This window comes from Enhydra lutris, unplaced genomic scaffold (assembly GCF_002288905.1).
Source record: "Enhydra lutris kenyoni isolate GAN:26980312 unplaced genomic scaffold, ASM228890v2 scaffoldscaffold21, whole genome shotgun sequence".
NCBI classification, from domain to species: Eukaryota; Metazoa; Chordata; class Mammalia; order Carnivora; family Mustelidae; genus Enhydra; species Enhydra lutris.
The window spans coordinates 11,135,569-11,149,613 of record NW_019154105.1 but is presented as its reverse complement, the minus strand read 5'-3'; the positions used below and the strand labels follow the sequence as shown (position 1 = coordinate 11,149,613).

At 36.6% G+C, this 14,045-nt stretch overlaps 1 protein-coding gene across 3 annotated transcripts in view; it reads left to right on the top strand.

Moving 5' to 3' along the window:
* Positions 1–14,045, top strand: part of LOC111149234 (MOB kinase activator 1B) — a 52,189-nt gene that overhangs the window by 27,388 nt on the left and 10,756 nt on the right. For 2 of the 3 annotated variants that reach the window (XM_022506184.1, XM_022506186.1), the window contains exons 2-4: positions 6,068–6,234; positions 7,689–7,782; positions 13,458–13,591. In XM_022506184.1, the coding sequence (XP_022361892.1) occupies positions 6,068–6,234; positions 7,689–7,782; positions 13,458–13,591 (395 nt within the window). Of the gene's footprint in view, positions 1–1,321; positions 1,351–6,067; positions 6,235–7,688; positions 7,783–13,457; positions 13,592–14,045 lie in introns of those variants that run through there. The other variant, XM_022506185.1, reaches the window with a different exon arrangement.

The following is a 14,045-nucleotide window of genomic DNA, read 5'->3' as shown; positions in this document are numbered from 1 at the left end:
GACATATAATATCCTCCTAGTTTCAGGTATATTCTCATCAGCTTTTTAATCTTACCAGAATTTCTCAATTGCTGGTCTGCTGATAGCCTTCTTTCAGGGTTTCTAACAACGTTAAGGACTTTTTACTTTCCTAACATTAACTATAGCGGCAGTAGTACCACTAGTAATAGTGACTTAAAAAGAATGTTAGACATGGGGTGCCTCAGTGGCTCAGTCGGTTGAATGTCCCACTTTTGGTTTGGGCTCCGGTCATGATATCAGGGGTCCTGGGATCAGCCCTTCGTTGGGCTCCATGCTCAGCAGGGAGTCTGCTTGAGAATCTCTCTCTCCCTCTGCCCCTTCCCCTGCTGTTGTGTGTGCACTCTCTATCTAAAATAAATCTTTTTACAAAAGAAAAGAATGTTTGAGTTAGGCAGAAATGTAAGTAGGTATGTTTGTTCAGATTGCTAACTTTCTTGAATGAAGATGGTCTTTTCGATACTCAAAGCTTTTAGCCTATAGCCTTTAGCTTTATTATTTTTAGAACATGTTCTACTTGATTTTGGTAATTTCTGACATTTTTTTGCTGGTACATATCTGCCTTTCTGAAAGCATTAGTATGTTTGTCAACCTTTTGAGAGAAATTGCTCTCTGGTGGGATTTTATTTTTCCTTAATGGTAGTACTAAATATTCATATAAATTAGAAGAGATATGGGGAGAAGAAATGGAATTAAGTAGTTGGAAGATTGTTTTAAAAATGTGTCTGACCTGTACCCCTGGGGATAAAAATATATGTTTATAAACAATAAAATAAAAATAAAAAATTAAAAAAAAATTTAATTCAAAAAAAAAATGTGTCTGATAACTCCCTCAGTATGAATTAGTCTTGTGCTTTTTCATAAGTGGCTTGATTAAAACTTTGGTGACTTAGGAAGAAAATTGTTTGAAATAATTGGATGGAAGATAAAGGTAAATAAGCATCATGTAGTCTTTGGTTATGGGTGAAAGAATGGGGGGACTTTAAATATTTAAATCCTAGATTTAAATTCTGGCTCCTTTATCTACCACTCTTATAATCTTGAGCAAATTATGTAAGTTCTTTAAGCCTCAGTTTTGTTATCCATAAAATAAAATAATAGCCTGTACATCATAGAGTTAAAAGGATTAAATGAGATATTACATGTAAAATACTTCTGAGCACAAAGCCTGCAGTAAATGTTAGTTAATATTAATCATCATCATTACTGTCCTGATGTAGGAGTTCTTAGCCTGAATTTCATTGGAACTATCAATTAACAAGTGTTTATTAAGTACCTGATCTTTGGTATTGGACTTAGACCTATGGAAGGAGCTACTGATGTGAGTAACAGGTTGGTACCTAGAGTTGGAGCAAAGAGAACTAATATTAGTGGAGTTCTTACCACACGATTCAGTAGTAAGGTAGGTATTATTATTCTCATTTTATAGATGAGGAAGCTGAGGCTTGGTAATGTTAAGTAACTCGTTTAAGATAATTGACATGGGGGCGCCTGGGTGGCTCAGTGGGTTGAAGCCTCTGCCTTTGGCTCAGGTCATGATCCCAGGGTTCTGGGATCGAGCTCCGCGTCGGGCTCTCTGCTCGGCAGGGAGCCTGCTTCCCCCTCTCTCTCTCTCTGCCTGCCTCTCTGCCTACTTGTGATCTCTGTCTGTCAAATAAATAAATAAAATCTTTAAAAAAAAAAAAGATAATTGACATGTTCTTCAGTTTCAAAATACACAGATATCTATTCTAACCCATATTAGTGCCCCAGTTTTAAGTTCTCTATGTATTTCCCCTTTGCCCCATTTCCTTTAGTCTTAAGATTTTCCTATCCAAATTTGAAAGTATCATAGTTGGATTGGACGATAAAGGATTAAAATTAAGGGTAATAATGTACGTGACACTGTTGAGATGGTAGGAAATGGTTTATGGGAATTAACCTAGGTATTGCTGTGGGAGCTAATTTATTCTTTAGGTTCTCAAAGAGGAAATAAATAATGCTCTTGAAACTTACAAAAGGTAGATCAAATTGGATGACTAATTAATTATAAGGGAGGTGGGTTCAGGGTTTTCCCTTAGGACACAGTTATTTGTCAAACCAACATGTCTTGCTTTAGAAATTGATTGGCCTTCTGATGTGACTAAGAGAACCGACCAGGACAAACAATCCCGAATCCTTGTTGTTTACTTGGAAAGAAAAGACCTCAGGGTAATGCCATGAATTATCAAAAAGGGAAATTCATTCCCTTATGTGTAATGTATCATTCACATAGAAAGCCCCAAATTCTCATAAAGTTATGATACTGTGTTAGGAGCTGTACGAGAATAAGTAGAATCCTTTTCTTCTAAGACTGAAAATGTGCATAGGCATTTTTATACATTGTTAATGGGACTGTGAAAGGGTACAACTTATTTGGGGAAAAATAGGCTTATATAAAATCTAAAAATGTGAATGTCCTTTAACACAGCAATTTTATTTTTAGTGATTTATTCTTCATATATGCATGTGCAGGAGGATACTTACTTCACTGTTGTAATAACAAATGACTGGAACAGCCTAAATGCTTATCATTAAGTGACTGATTAAAATGTATTATACACTTACATAAGGAAGTACTATTAAATCTTAAAAAGAATAAGTTAGATCTACTTCTATCTTAATATACTACCATCTCAAGTGAAAAACATTATTTAGTATAGTATAGTATGCAACAATTGTGTAAAAACAAAAAACAGGCCCAAGTGTTCTTGGCCTTGTTTAGACATAGACTCTCTGGAAGGATATACAAGATACTTCCTCTGAGATTCTTCTGATACACAGGTCTCTTCTAAGGAGGGTGGGGTGGGAGCCAGTGTACTTTCTGTTATTGAAGATGTTTTTGAATATTTGCATCAAATGTCTTAAAATGCCATGTGAGATATATGCATTTGGCCATATATTGTTATTATAAGAGCTTGTACTCATTGATAAGGACTTTTGCGTGTATGCTTTCATATTTGTGCTTTTGAACTTGAGGACTCTGTCATTGGTCTTTTTGACCTAGAGATGGGAAGCAGTACTGAACTTCCAGAGGTAGGGTGGATACTGGTGGAAGTTTCAGGTTGAAAAAGCTGAATGTGGTTTCTAAAAATAATATTTTAAAAATATAGAGTATTGAAATGGTTAGGTTATTCTGCCTGAATAAAGCAGAAGGGTTAGAGAGAAAGAAAATTAAAGGACTTGAAAACATTTCGGAAGTTTGAGTGTGCATGGAAAAGAGGAACAGAGAAAGGAGTCAACAGTTTTAAAAACAGTTTTAGGGGGCGCCTGGGTGGCTCAGTGGGTTAAAGCCTCTGCCTTCGGCTCAGGTTATGATTCCAGGGTCCTGGGATCGAGCCCTGCATCGGGCTCTCTGCTCAGCAGGGAGTCTGCCCCCCGCCACCTCTCTGCCTACTTATGATCTCTGTCTGTCAAATAAATAAATAAAATCTTAAAAAAAAAATAAAAACAGTTTTAGTTTTTAGGAACTAAAATCATTTTATAAACATTATCTCATCTCTTAAATTATACCCTTTTATAAAAAGTTATTTTCCAGACTTTCAAAAGACAAAATAAAGACGTTGAAGCCCAGATGATAATTTGTGGTTTCCTAAGTAACGTGAGAAGAAAATGGCAAAATGAGGAATAGAACCTTGTTTTCTTGATTTCTAGTCTAGCCCCACAATTAGCATCAGATCACCTGAAACTTGTTATGGGCATAGCATCAAAAAACAAAAGAAAAATTTTAAAACTTTTTTTGTAAACTTCATGTGTAAAAGCATTTGTTTCCAAAGTTAAGGTTATGTTTGCCCCAGTCTTAGGAGAAGAGGGTGGGAATAGTGGTTGAATTCAGCTTTGGTTATTGCTCTACCATTTCCTTTGTTACTCTGTCATTTTGGTTCAGAAACAGGAAAACAATAAAAAAAACTAACATTTGCACAGCATTTTACAGTTTTAAAAACTTTTTCAGATATATTTTCTCATTTTGCAGCAGATTTAAGATACAGATAGTGCTGATGTTTTGTTATTTTTATTAGGCTTTCACTGTTTAGGAAAGAATAGACTCAAGAAAATTGGGGTATTTGCTCGAGATAACATACCTTGGCCCTCACAAAATCAAACTCAGAGTTTTTTTTTTCTTTCTACTCAAGAATTAAGTCTTATGCGGTAGGTTTATTTAGCTTTGTGGAAGACCAGTTCTGGAGAGGACACCAATCAAAAAGCATTTGGAAGCCTAAAAGTTCGTGGTGGAGTGATTCAGTACATAGGGGGCAGGTGAGGCTCTGACCCTCCTCAGAGTGCAGGCACAGCTGATGTTCCTGTAACTTTCAACAGTTTGTCGCATCCTCAGTTGCTGTATTAGTCTGAAGAGTGGTGAGTTAAAGGGAGTGTACTTAACTTACACCCTGCCTGAAGACATGTACCAGATTACTCCTAGGAGTTATTTTTGTAATTAATCACACATAAATTAATGAAATGTCTTTGTTGTTTCTCACACTAAATTTTTATAAACAAAGGGTGAGAAAGGCGGGAAAATGAAGTAAGTCTTAAGCTTGGTGTAGCCACAATGATTCTTTCTGTGTTTTTATATTTTAGAGACTCTGGGAGAGAATTTGGTGTTTAGTGCATTATGGGATTAGACTGAAGAAGAGTTTCTGCACTCTGCGCTCTAGTGGTGGTCTAGGGACTTACTGTGTCTGACGTTTGACGTGTCTGTTTACTCTGAGAGCAATGGAAAAACCACTGAATGGTTTTAAGCGGAGGAGTTATGTCCGATCAGAGCTTTTCATGATACTTTGACTGTTAGGTAGAGATACCTGGCAGAGAGAGGGAGCCAGTGTTAGAGTTGAAGATCCACAGTGTACTCCAGTTGAACACTTGAGGAAAGACCAGTGTGAAGAACGCTGTTGCCTTAGAAATGCAAAATATACTAGTCATTTGAATTGAATATTTGGGTTGACTGGTGGATTCTTAGTTTATCTCAGGATCCTTAGTATTTTTTGAAAGCACATCGGGTGACTATACTATGTAACCAACATTGAGAACTACCCTTTATCTTGGGGAAGATAGGAGACATCATGGGGTTAAGCTTGGGAGAAAGGGGGTAGTGAGTGAAAAGTTATGGAGAGCTTGGGAAGTATAACTATTGTTCATCTGTTCTTTTTGGAATTCCCCTTTCATATTCATAAGCTCCACAAGTCTGAAGACTTTGGTGGTATGGATTTAGTAATATTAAACTTTACAGGGTTCCCACTTACCCACCTTCCTCTAATTCATTCTTTCTTAACTGTTCCTTTTTATATGAAGAGAAGAAAAGGGAACTATTAAGAAGGGATGACTGGGGTATAATACAGTTTGATAAGAATTTGATAACATTAACAGAAGAATCCATCTCTTAAAGACTCTTAAACCAGTTCTGAGACTAGTTTCATTTGACCCATTGAAAAAAATGCATGTGTATATCCACACAAATTCAGAAATTTTAGCGAGACAACCATATTAAGGTTTAGCTACTTATCTGCATATGTGGAATTCTGCATTAAGATTGCTGCTGCTTCCTATAATTGGGTGGAACATAGAACATGTAGCTTCTCTTTCTCACTCTAGGATTTTTATGTTTTATTGATGTAAAACTATTATCTTTAATGAAGGAAATAAATTATTTTTATTAGAACAAGGGACTTAATAGGGGTGAAAAGGAATAAAATGAAAACAATCACAGAAATACTTTGTTTTTATAGACTACAACCTATAATTCTGAATCACTAATTTATGGTGAAAAGCTGGATTAATTATAGCTAAAAATTCACTTTCTCCTTGGAAGTTGTAGTAGGGAATGTAGAGAAAGTTTGTAGGAGTTTTGGGTATCAAACATAGTAGCTACAGTATTATTTTGCTGGGATGTAATGTCGCAGGTACAATTTAGGGCTCTTTATTTGTGGACTTTAGGATCACCTCAGTGTTAATTTATTCAGTAGTACAGCGCGGTATACTCTGTTGAAAGTCATGCCTTAAATATTGAGGTTCTTTTTTTCTCTTCTATTCATAGTGGTAGCCGCTCCTCTAAAACTTTTAAACCAAAGAAGAACATTCCGGAGGGTTCTCACCAGTATGAACTCTTAAAGCACGCAGAAGCCACGCTTGGTAGTGGCAATCTCCGGATGGCTGTCATGCTTCCTGAGGGGGAAGATCTAAATGAATGGGTTGCAGTGAACAGTAAGTAGCCTGTCTGTTTCTAGGTGGACTCTAAATTATGTTAGTAGCCTAATTGTAGGTGAGTGCTGGCATGTTGTCTGTTCAGGGATCTAGTTACCGACCTAACGCCACAGTTATAGTGATAACCTCAGTTCACTTTAGCCTTTATGTTATTTTATTGTGAGTATGGAGTTTTAGGAAATTTTTGTCACCTGTTACAATGTAATACAGAGCATAGATTTACCATCTTCAGTAGAAAAAAATGATAATAATGACAGCAGTTAATATTTATGGAACACTAATTCTGTGTCTTGCCCTCTGTTATTCTTTCTGCATGGATTATTTATATTTCGTCTTTACAATCTCACGATGTAGGTACTATTATTACTTCAGTTTAATATAGATAAGGTGAGACAGAAAATTAGTAATTTGCCTAGGTCATACAAATGGTAGAACCTGAGCTCAAATAAAGAGAGCTTTAGGATTTTAGAGACTGCGCTTTTTTGTTTTTTATGTTTTTATTTTAATTCCAGTTAGTTAACATACAGCGTTGTATTAGTTTCAGGTGTATGATATAGTGATTCAGTACATCCACGCGTCACCCAGTGCTCACCATGACAAGTGGAGACTACACTTCAGCCGCTGTGCTAAATTGCTTCTTTCAGTAACATTCTCAATTATTTGTCTACATTATGCCTTTTTTTCCCCCCCAAAAAGGAAACCAATAATGATCTTGTGAAGTTAGTAAAATACGTTTATGAGATACTCTTTTATTTTTAGGTAGAATTATAAAAAATTTAAAATCCAGTTTAGTTAATGTGCAGAGTTGTATTAGTTTCAGATGTACGATAGTGTTTCACCAATTCTGTACATTACTCGGTGCTCATCAAGATAAGTGTACTCTGAATGCCCTTTACCTGTTTCACCCTTCTCCTCCCACTTCCCACTGCCTCCCCTCCGGCAACCACTTGTTTGTTCTCTATAGTTTAGAGTCTGTTTTTTGGTTTGTCTCTTTTCTTTGTTTTGTTTCTTAAATTCCATATTGGACTGAAACCATACGGTATTTGTCTTTCTCTGACTCACTTATTTCACTTAGCCTTATACCCTCTAGATTCATCCACACTGTTGCAGGTAGCAACATTAGTTGCGTAAGGCTCGATCCCAGGACCCTGAGATCATGACCTGGGCTGAAGTCGAGAGTTGGATGCTTAACTGACTAAGCCACCCAGGCGCCCCCAAATTTGCGTTGGCTATATGTGTTGCAAAGAATTTCTCCCACCCTGTGTTTGTTTTTTTACCCTCTTAAGGGAGTCACTTAATAAACAGAAGCCCCTAATTTCAGAGTAGCCAAATATTGTGATTTCTGTGTATGCTTTTTGCCTCTTCTTTATAGAGGAAAGAACACTGATAATATGATTCTGCTTGAGTAAAATCAAAATTTAATTCTTTTCTTATAACTAATGCTTGCTTTGCAGCTGTGGATTTCTTCAATCAGATTAATATGCTTTATGGAACAATCACAGATTTCTGTACAGAGGAAAGTTGTCCAGTGATGTCAGCTGGCCCAAAGTAAGACATGCTTTATGATCAATTCTCATTTTTACTTAAACGTTCTTAGATACGAAGAAAGTTTCTGACCATATAATTTCTCTATTCAGCATCTCCTTCAGTGGTTCACTAATGGCTGATAAATATTAAGTCCAGACTTCTAAGCCTGAGCTTTATGGCCCTCCCTGTATAATCCACTTTCCTCCTTTCCTCTCTTTGCTTATGAATCCCCTCTGGTCTATCCAAACTAGGTAGATTACTGGAAATGCCTCACTATTCCCTCCATTACTTCCACTCTGAAAACTTGCTCATTCCATTATTCTCTTGGATATTTTTCTTCTTTTCCCATCTCCCTCCAGTCATTATCTGGTAATATTTCAAAAATTCTTACCCATCTGCAAGGCCTACATCAAATGCTTCCTTATGAAACCTTTTGATTTTTTTCATACTAGACCTGATCTATTTAACTTTTTTGTCTTTGTGATTACATTTCTTTATTCTATATTATACTTACACTATTTATACATGTCTTATTTAACCTATTAGATTCCTTCTTCATTTAAATCCCTTTTGGTGCAAAAACAGTGCCTGCCACCTAGTTAGCACTTGGTAAATGTTTGCTCGGATCAATAAATTTTTGAAACTGGATTTTATTATTACTATGGCTCATAATGACTGCTGCCGTTTATTTAGTGCTACCTAAAATGTTAGGCCTTTCATACATTTCATCTTTTACTTCATAAAGCAACCTATGATGTAAGAAAAGAAATTGAGTCTGAGAGAGGTTAAGTAACATGTCCAAGGTCCTATTATCTAGAAGCTGGAGAACCAGAATTGAAATCTAAGTGGCTTTGATTCTAGTGCCTCTACTCTTACTTGGTACATTGTACTATTATTTTACTATTATAAGCTATATTAATTGATATTTACAAGACATTAAGAGTTTTAATTTTTAGTGCTGACTTTATAAAAAGTCATATATCCTACATATACATATATAAAAAGTCATATATCCTACACCCTTACCATATATATGGTGTAAATATCAAAATAAAGCAAAACGGGTGCCTGGGTGGCTCAGTGGGTTAAGCCTCTGCCTTCGGCTCGGGTCGTGATCTCCGGTCCTGGGATCGAGCCCCATGTTGGGCTCTCTGCTCTGCGGGAGCCTGCTTCCTCCCATCTCTCTGCCTGCCTTTCTGCTTACTTGTGATCTCTGTCTGTCAAATAAATAAAGTCTTAAAAAAAAAAAAAAAAAGCAAAACAGCACTGCCCAGGCTTACGAGTGCTTAGGAGTATTATCATTATAAGTTGTGGCCTTAGATTGCTAATCACTGATTGTAGACTATTTTTGGTGACTTTTAAACAGTGAGATTATTGACTACCCAAGAGATTCAGTGTTACTAGTTCATAGTCAGACTTTATTTTTTGACCAAATTCACATGTGAGCAAAGTATTACCTACTTGGAGTTGTCTACTTTATCCTTCAAATTAATTCCAAATGAGTTTAGGTGTTTCTTGGAATCCAGGACTTTCAGAGAGGGCTGACAGTTTGCCGTCATCAGAGATGTTCAAAAGGATATGATTTGAATATTTCCTAAGGTAATTTTTTAAAAAAGAACTTATTTTAAGACTATTTCAAACTTTGAAACATCCAATAATTTTAGGTGTACAGAAAAGTTACCAGAAGACCATGAGGAGCTCCCATATATCTTTGGCAGCAAATTCCCCAATTATTAACATCTTAGTGCATTTGCTTCATCACCTACTCTGTGTGTTTACTCATTAATGTTAATTTTTTCTAAACCTTTGAGCAAGTTGTAGACATTAATGCCTGTTCCCCCCATATTTAACTGTGTATTTTCCAAAAACTAGGTTACTCTTCTACGTAATCGGCATATAGACCGTCCAGATCACTTCTTGTGATTTGGACACATTCACATTAAATAATTGCTTCAGCAGTATCTCAGTTTTCCCTTTCTGGTCCAGGATTCAGGATCCTATCTAGGAATATATATTGCATTTATTTGACTTCTCTCTTTACGTACCTATAATTTAGAATAGTTTTTCAGTCTTTTTCTGGTATTGCCCTTTACATGGAAAAGAGTTAACATAGCAGGCCTGACTGTTACCTCTTGAAAGACCTGTTAAAAGTTGCTATCCTCGGGGCGTCTGGGTGGCTCAGTGTGTTAGGCCTCTGCCTTGGGCTCAGGTCATGATCCCGGGGTCCTGGGATCGAGCCCCGCATCGGGCTCTCTGCTCAGCGGGGAGCCTGCTTCCTCCTCTCTCTCTCTCTGCCTGCCTCTCTGCCTACTTGTGATCTCTCTCTCTGTCAAATAAATAAAATCTTAAAAAAAAAAAAAGTTGCTATCCTTGTGGACAGCAGCTGGGAAGTTGGATTTCTTTTTCTTTTCTTTTTTTTTTCTTTTTTAAAGATTTTATTTATTTGACAGCGAGTCAATAAAATCCCAGGACCCTAAGATCATGACCCTAGTGGAAGACAGACACTTAACCAGGTGCCCCAGGAACTTGGATTTCAAAAGGGTTCCCACCTCCCTAACTCAAGACTGGGTCACTGTGCCTAAACTCTTTGTACAAAGAGTATGGCTAATGCTTTCCTTCTGGGAAACTAGAATTGTAATATGTGCCACCCAGAGGCTGCCTACTTGACCATGCCCCAGTAACTAAAACCTGGACACTGAGTCTCTGAGGAGCTGGCCTTGTAGACAGTTTTTAACGTGTGCTGTCATTACTGAGTCTTGGGGGAATTTAAATGTGTCCCTGTGACTCCAGTGGGAAAAGACTCTTGGAAACTTGTGGCTGGTTTCCTCTGGACTTCGCCCCATTTGTTTTTTCTTTTTGCTGGTTTTGGTTTGGTTTGGTTTGGTTTGCTTTGAGTACAAGTGTGTGCTGAGTTCTGTAAGTTCTTTTAGCAAATCATCAAACCTGGTAGTGATCTTGGGGACCCCTTCCTTATACTGTCTGTCTGATGTTTCCTTATGACCACATTCAGACATGCATTCTTGGCAGGACACCATAGAAATGATCATTTTTTTGTCAGTGAATCATATCAGGGGCACACACTGTCAACCATCCCATCACTGGTGACGTTAACCCTGATTACTTTACCATCTTAGTGTGTGCAAGGTTTCTTTACCTAAAATTTGCTATTCCCCCCCTTGAAATTGACTAGTATTTTACGGTGAGGTTTTCTGGTATTATACCAATACCTGTGAGCTAGGGAGAATTACTGCCACGCAGAATACTGCTGTGATCGCTTTCTCAGAGAAACCTTATGTAAATAGCTGATTAGGAAGAACGTATGTAAGTCTTCAAAAGTAGCAGGCATAGGATCTCTATAAAGATACTATAAAAACAAAAAAATATTCTTCCTTTTCTTCTTCCTTCCAATCATCTGTCCTTCCTTCTAACTACCTTTCTTTCCTTCTTTCCTTTCCTTCCCTTCCTCCTTCCCGTCTTTCTGCTTTTCCCTCCCCTTAACTTCCATCCCTTCCTTTTTATTTTGAGAGTCTTGTTTTGTCCATTGTTAGTGCTGAGAAGATACAGTTGTCCTCATGCTTTGCCATCTTTAGCAGAAGATGCTTGGCATTGTACCAAGGAGAGGCATTTGTTAGTAGCTTAGTACTGGCCCCTTGCAAAGTGTTACTGAGTGATGGCTCGGAGGATTTTGTCAGTTATTATTTAGTATTACCAAGAAATGAAGAATATTTTGCAATTTGCAAAATATTTTCTTTTTCTTTTTTAAAGATTGGTATGAACTTATCATGATGACAGAAATACATTTCAAAGAGCATGGTCTGTCAAAAGTGAAATAAAAAAAATCAGTGTGGGCAAAATAGAGTTACAGGATGAAGTCATCTTAAGTATAAACATGACAAAAGAAGAAGAATGGATCAGGAAGTATAAGCAGTATATAGTTTTATTTTTTTATTTTTATTTTTTTGAATTTATTTTAATTTATTTTTTCAGTGTTCTAAAATTCATTGTTTATGCACCACACCCAGTGCTTTCTACAATACATGCCCTCCATAATACCCACCACAGGCTCACCCAACCCCTTACCCCTAGTTCTGTTTTTCAAAAAGCTTTAGGATATTGAAAGTTAGTATGCTTAAAAACTGCAGAAAATTGAAAATGATTTTTAGGTCAACTGTGTCTGCTTTTGATTTTTGCATTTAAAAGTGAATATGTAACCCCTGGTCACTAACAAAATGAAAAATATGTTTGGGAGGAAAGGCAAAAATTTTCAGGTTTCTTAACATGTGGGAGAAAGCATGGATAAGTACCTGTCTTTAAGTGAAGAGTAATTATGGCTAAAAGTTTTACCATTCATGGTCTCTGTCTCTCAAGGATCAAATAAGAACAGGCCTGAGTCCCCCTCAGAACTTTAATTTCAGATTAGAAAGGATCTCTTGACCATGAAAGTGATTAATCAGTGGAATAGAATGCCAAATGTTGGGGAATCTCTTGAAGATTCTTTGAAGGTCTTGGAGACCTTCAAAGTGGACTTGACAGTCATCCCTGTTGCCCAGGGTTGGCAGTAAGGTGTGCTGTTAGAATGTTTGTTCAGGTGTATCGTGTTGAGGTTTATTGTTCAGATGTAAGTAGCTATGATTAAATGGAAAGTTTTGTTATTTAACCTATCTCAAGATCATTTTCATCATTTAAAATACTCTAATATTTTTCCATTGTATTTCTTTCACCTTCTTCGTTAGACACACTGATCTATCATTTTGTCAGTTCAAACTGGAACAAAACCAAATTGGCTTCAAAGAGAGAAGCTAAGTGGTAGAAGTAATCTTTTGGAAACTAAAATACAAAATGATGGTTCAATTTAGAGATTTTTATGCTTTGGAGTTTCAGCTGTGTGCTTATTCCTTGTCTTAAAAATCAGGTTGTGGTTATGTGTGGGTGTGGGTGTGTGTATAACTCTGTTACCATTCTTGCCAGACTGTTTCTACCTACTCATTTACAAGACTATCTCCTCTACTAGTCTATTTTCCTTGACGGTATGGAAAGTGTCTTTCATTTTAGTATCCCTTGGTCCAGAACAGTATTTCATATCACGTGATAGGTGCACATTCAGTGTTGATTATACCAAAGAATAGTGTTTTGTTAATACCCAGGTCCTATAGGTGTCTTTATTTGGGTTGCCATTTTTCTTTAAAGGCATATTTAGCTCCTCAACCAAATGTACTTAGATACTGACTCATTCTGTTCTTGTTGCATGTTACTTTGGAACTTCCATGTCATTCTCTATCCTTAACCCAAAATTTAAAGCCCCAAGTTAAAAGAATTGTATTGCATAAGGAGAAATGTTTTTCAAAGAAGAAAAACAACCATAAAGATTAAAGGTGGTTATCAGAGAAGTGGAAAGTTAGGTAAGTTTTCTACTATTATGATTCTAAAATATAAATGCTGTATATAAAGAAAGGTTTACAAAAAATGAGTTTGATGGGACCTGCTTAGTTTGGATCATGATAAATGTAAAATAGTTTAGTTACAGTTTAAAGGCTCTAAATTTAAATGCCAAATGCAAAATACATTTAGAGAAGCAGATTGTTTAAAACCTGTCCTGTGTATGTACATTCATAATATATGTGCATATATAACACAAAATATATACATTTTGTATAGGTATATACTAATAATCTGTGTCTGTTATTTTTCCAATACAGATATGAGTATCATTGGGCAGATGGAACAAACATAAAGAAGCCTATTAAGTGCTCTGCGCCAAAGTATATTGATTACCTAATGACTTGGGTTCAGGACCAGTTGGATGATGAGACATTATTTCCATCAAAAATTGGTATAATTGTTTTGTATAATTGGAATCCATTGTGATTTATCTAATTTCATGTGTTTTTAGAGCTTATTGGCTCTCTATTCCAGGAACCATACTAGACTACCATATCTGTCAAAATATTTATAATCTTATACATTCAAAAGTATCGTATTGGGGTGCCTTAAGTGTCTGCCTTCAGCTCAGGTCATGATCCTGGACGTCATGATCCCAGGGTCCTGGGATAGAGGCCCGCATCGGGCTCCCTGCTGAGCAGGGAGCCTGCTTTTTCCTCTTCCTCTGTTGCTACCCCTGCTGTGCTGTCTTGCTCTGTCAGATAAGTTAAAAAAAAATTAATAAATAAAAGTGTCTTATCTTTTTCACACCAGGTTTATCATGAACATTAAGTGAAAGCTCTCTGTAGTCTTAAACAAGAAGATTAGTGTATCTTGGTTAGTAACAAAATTTGCCGTGTGTTACA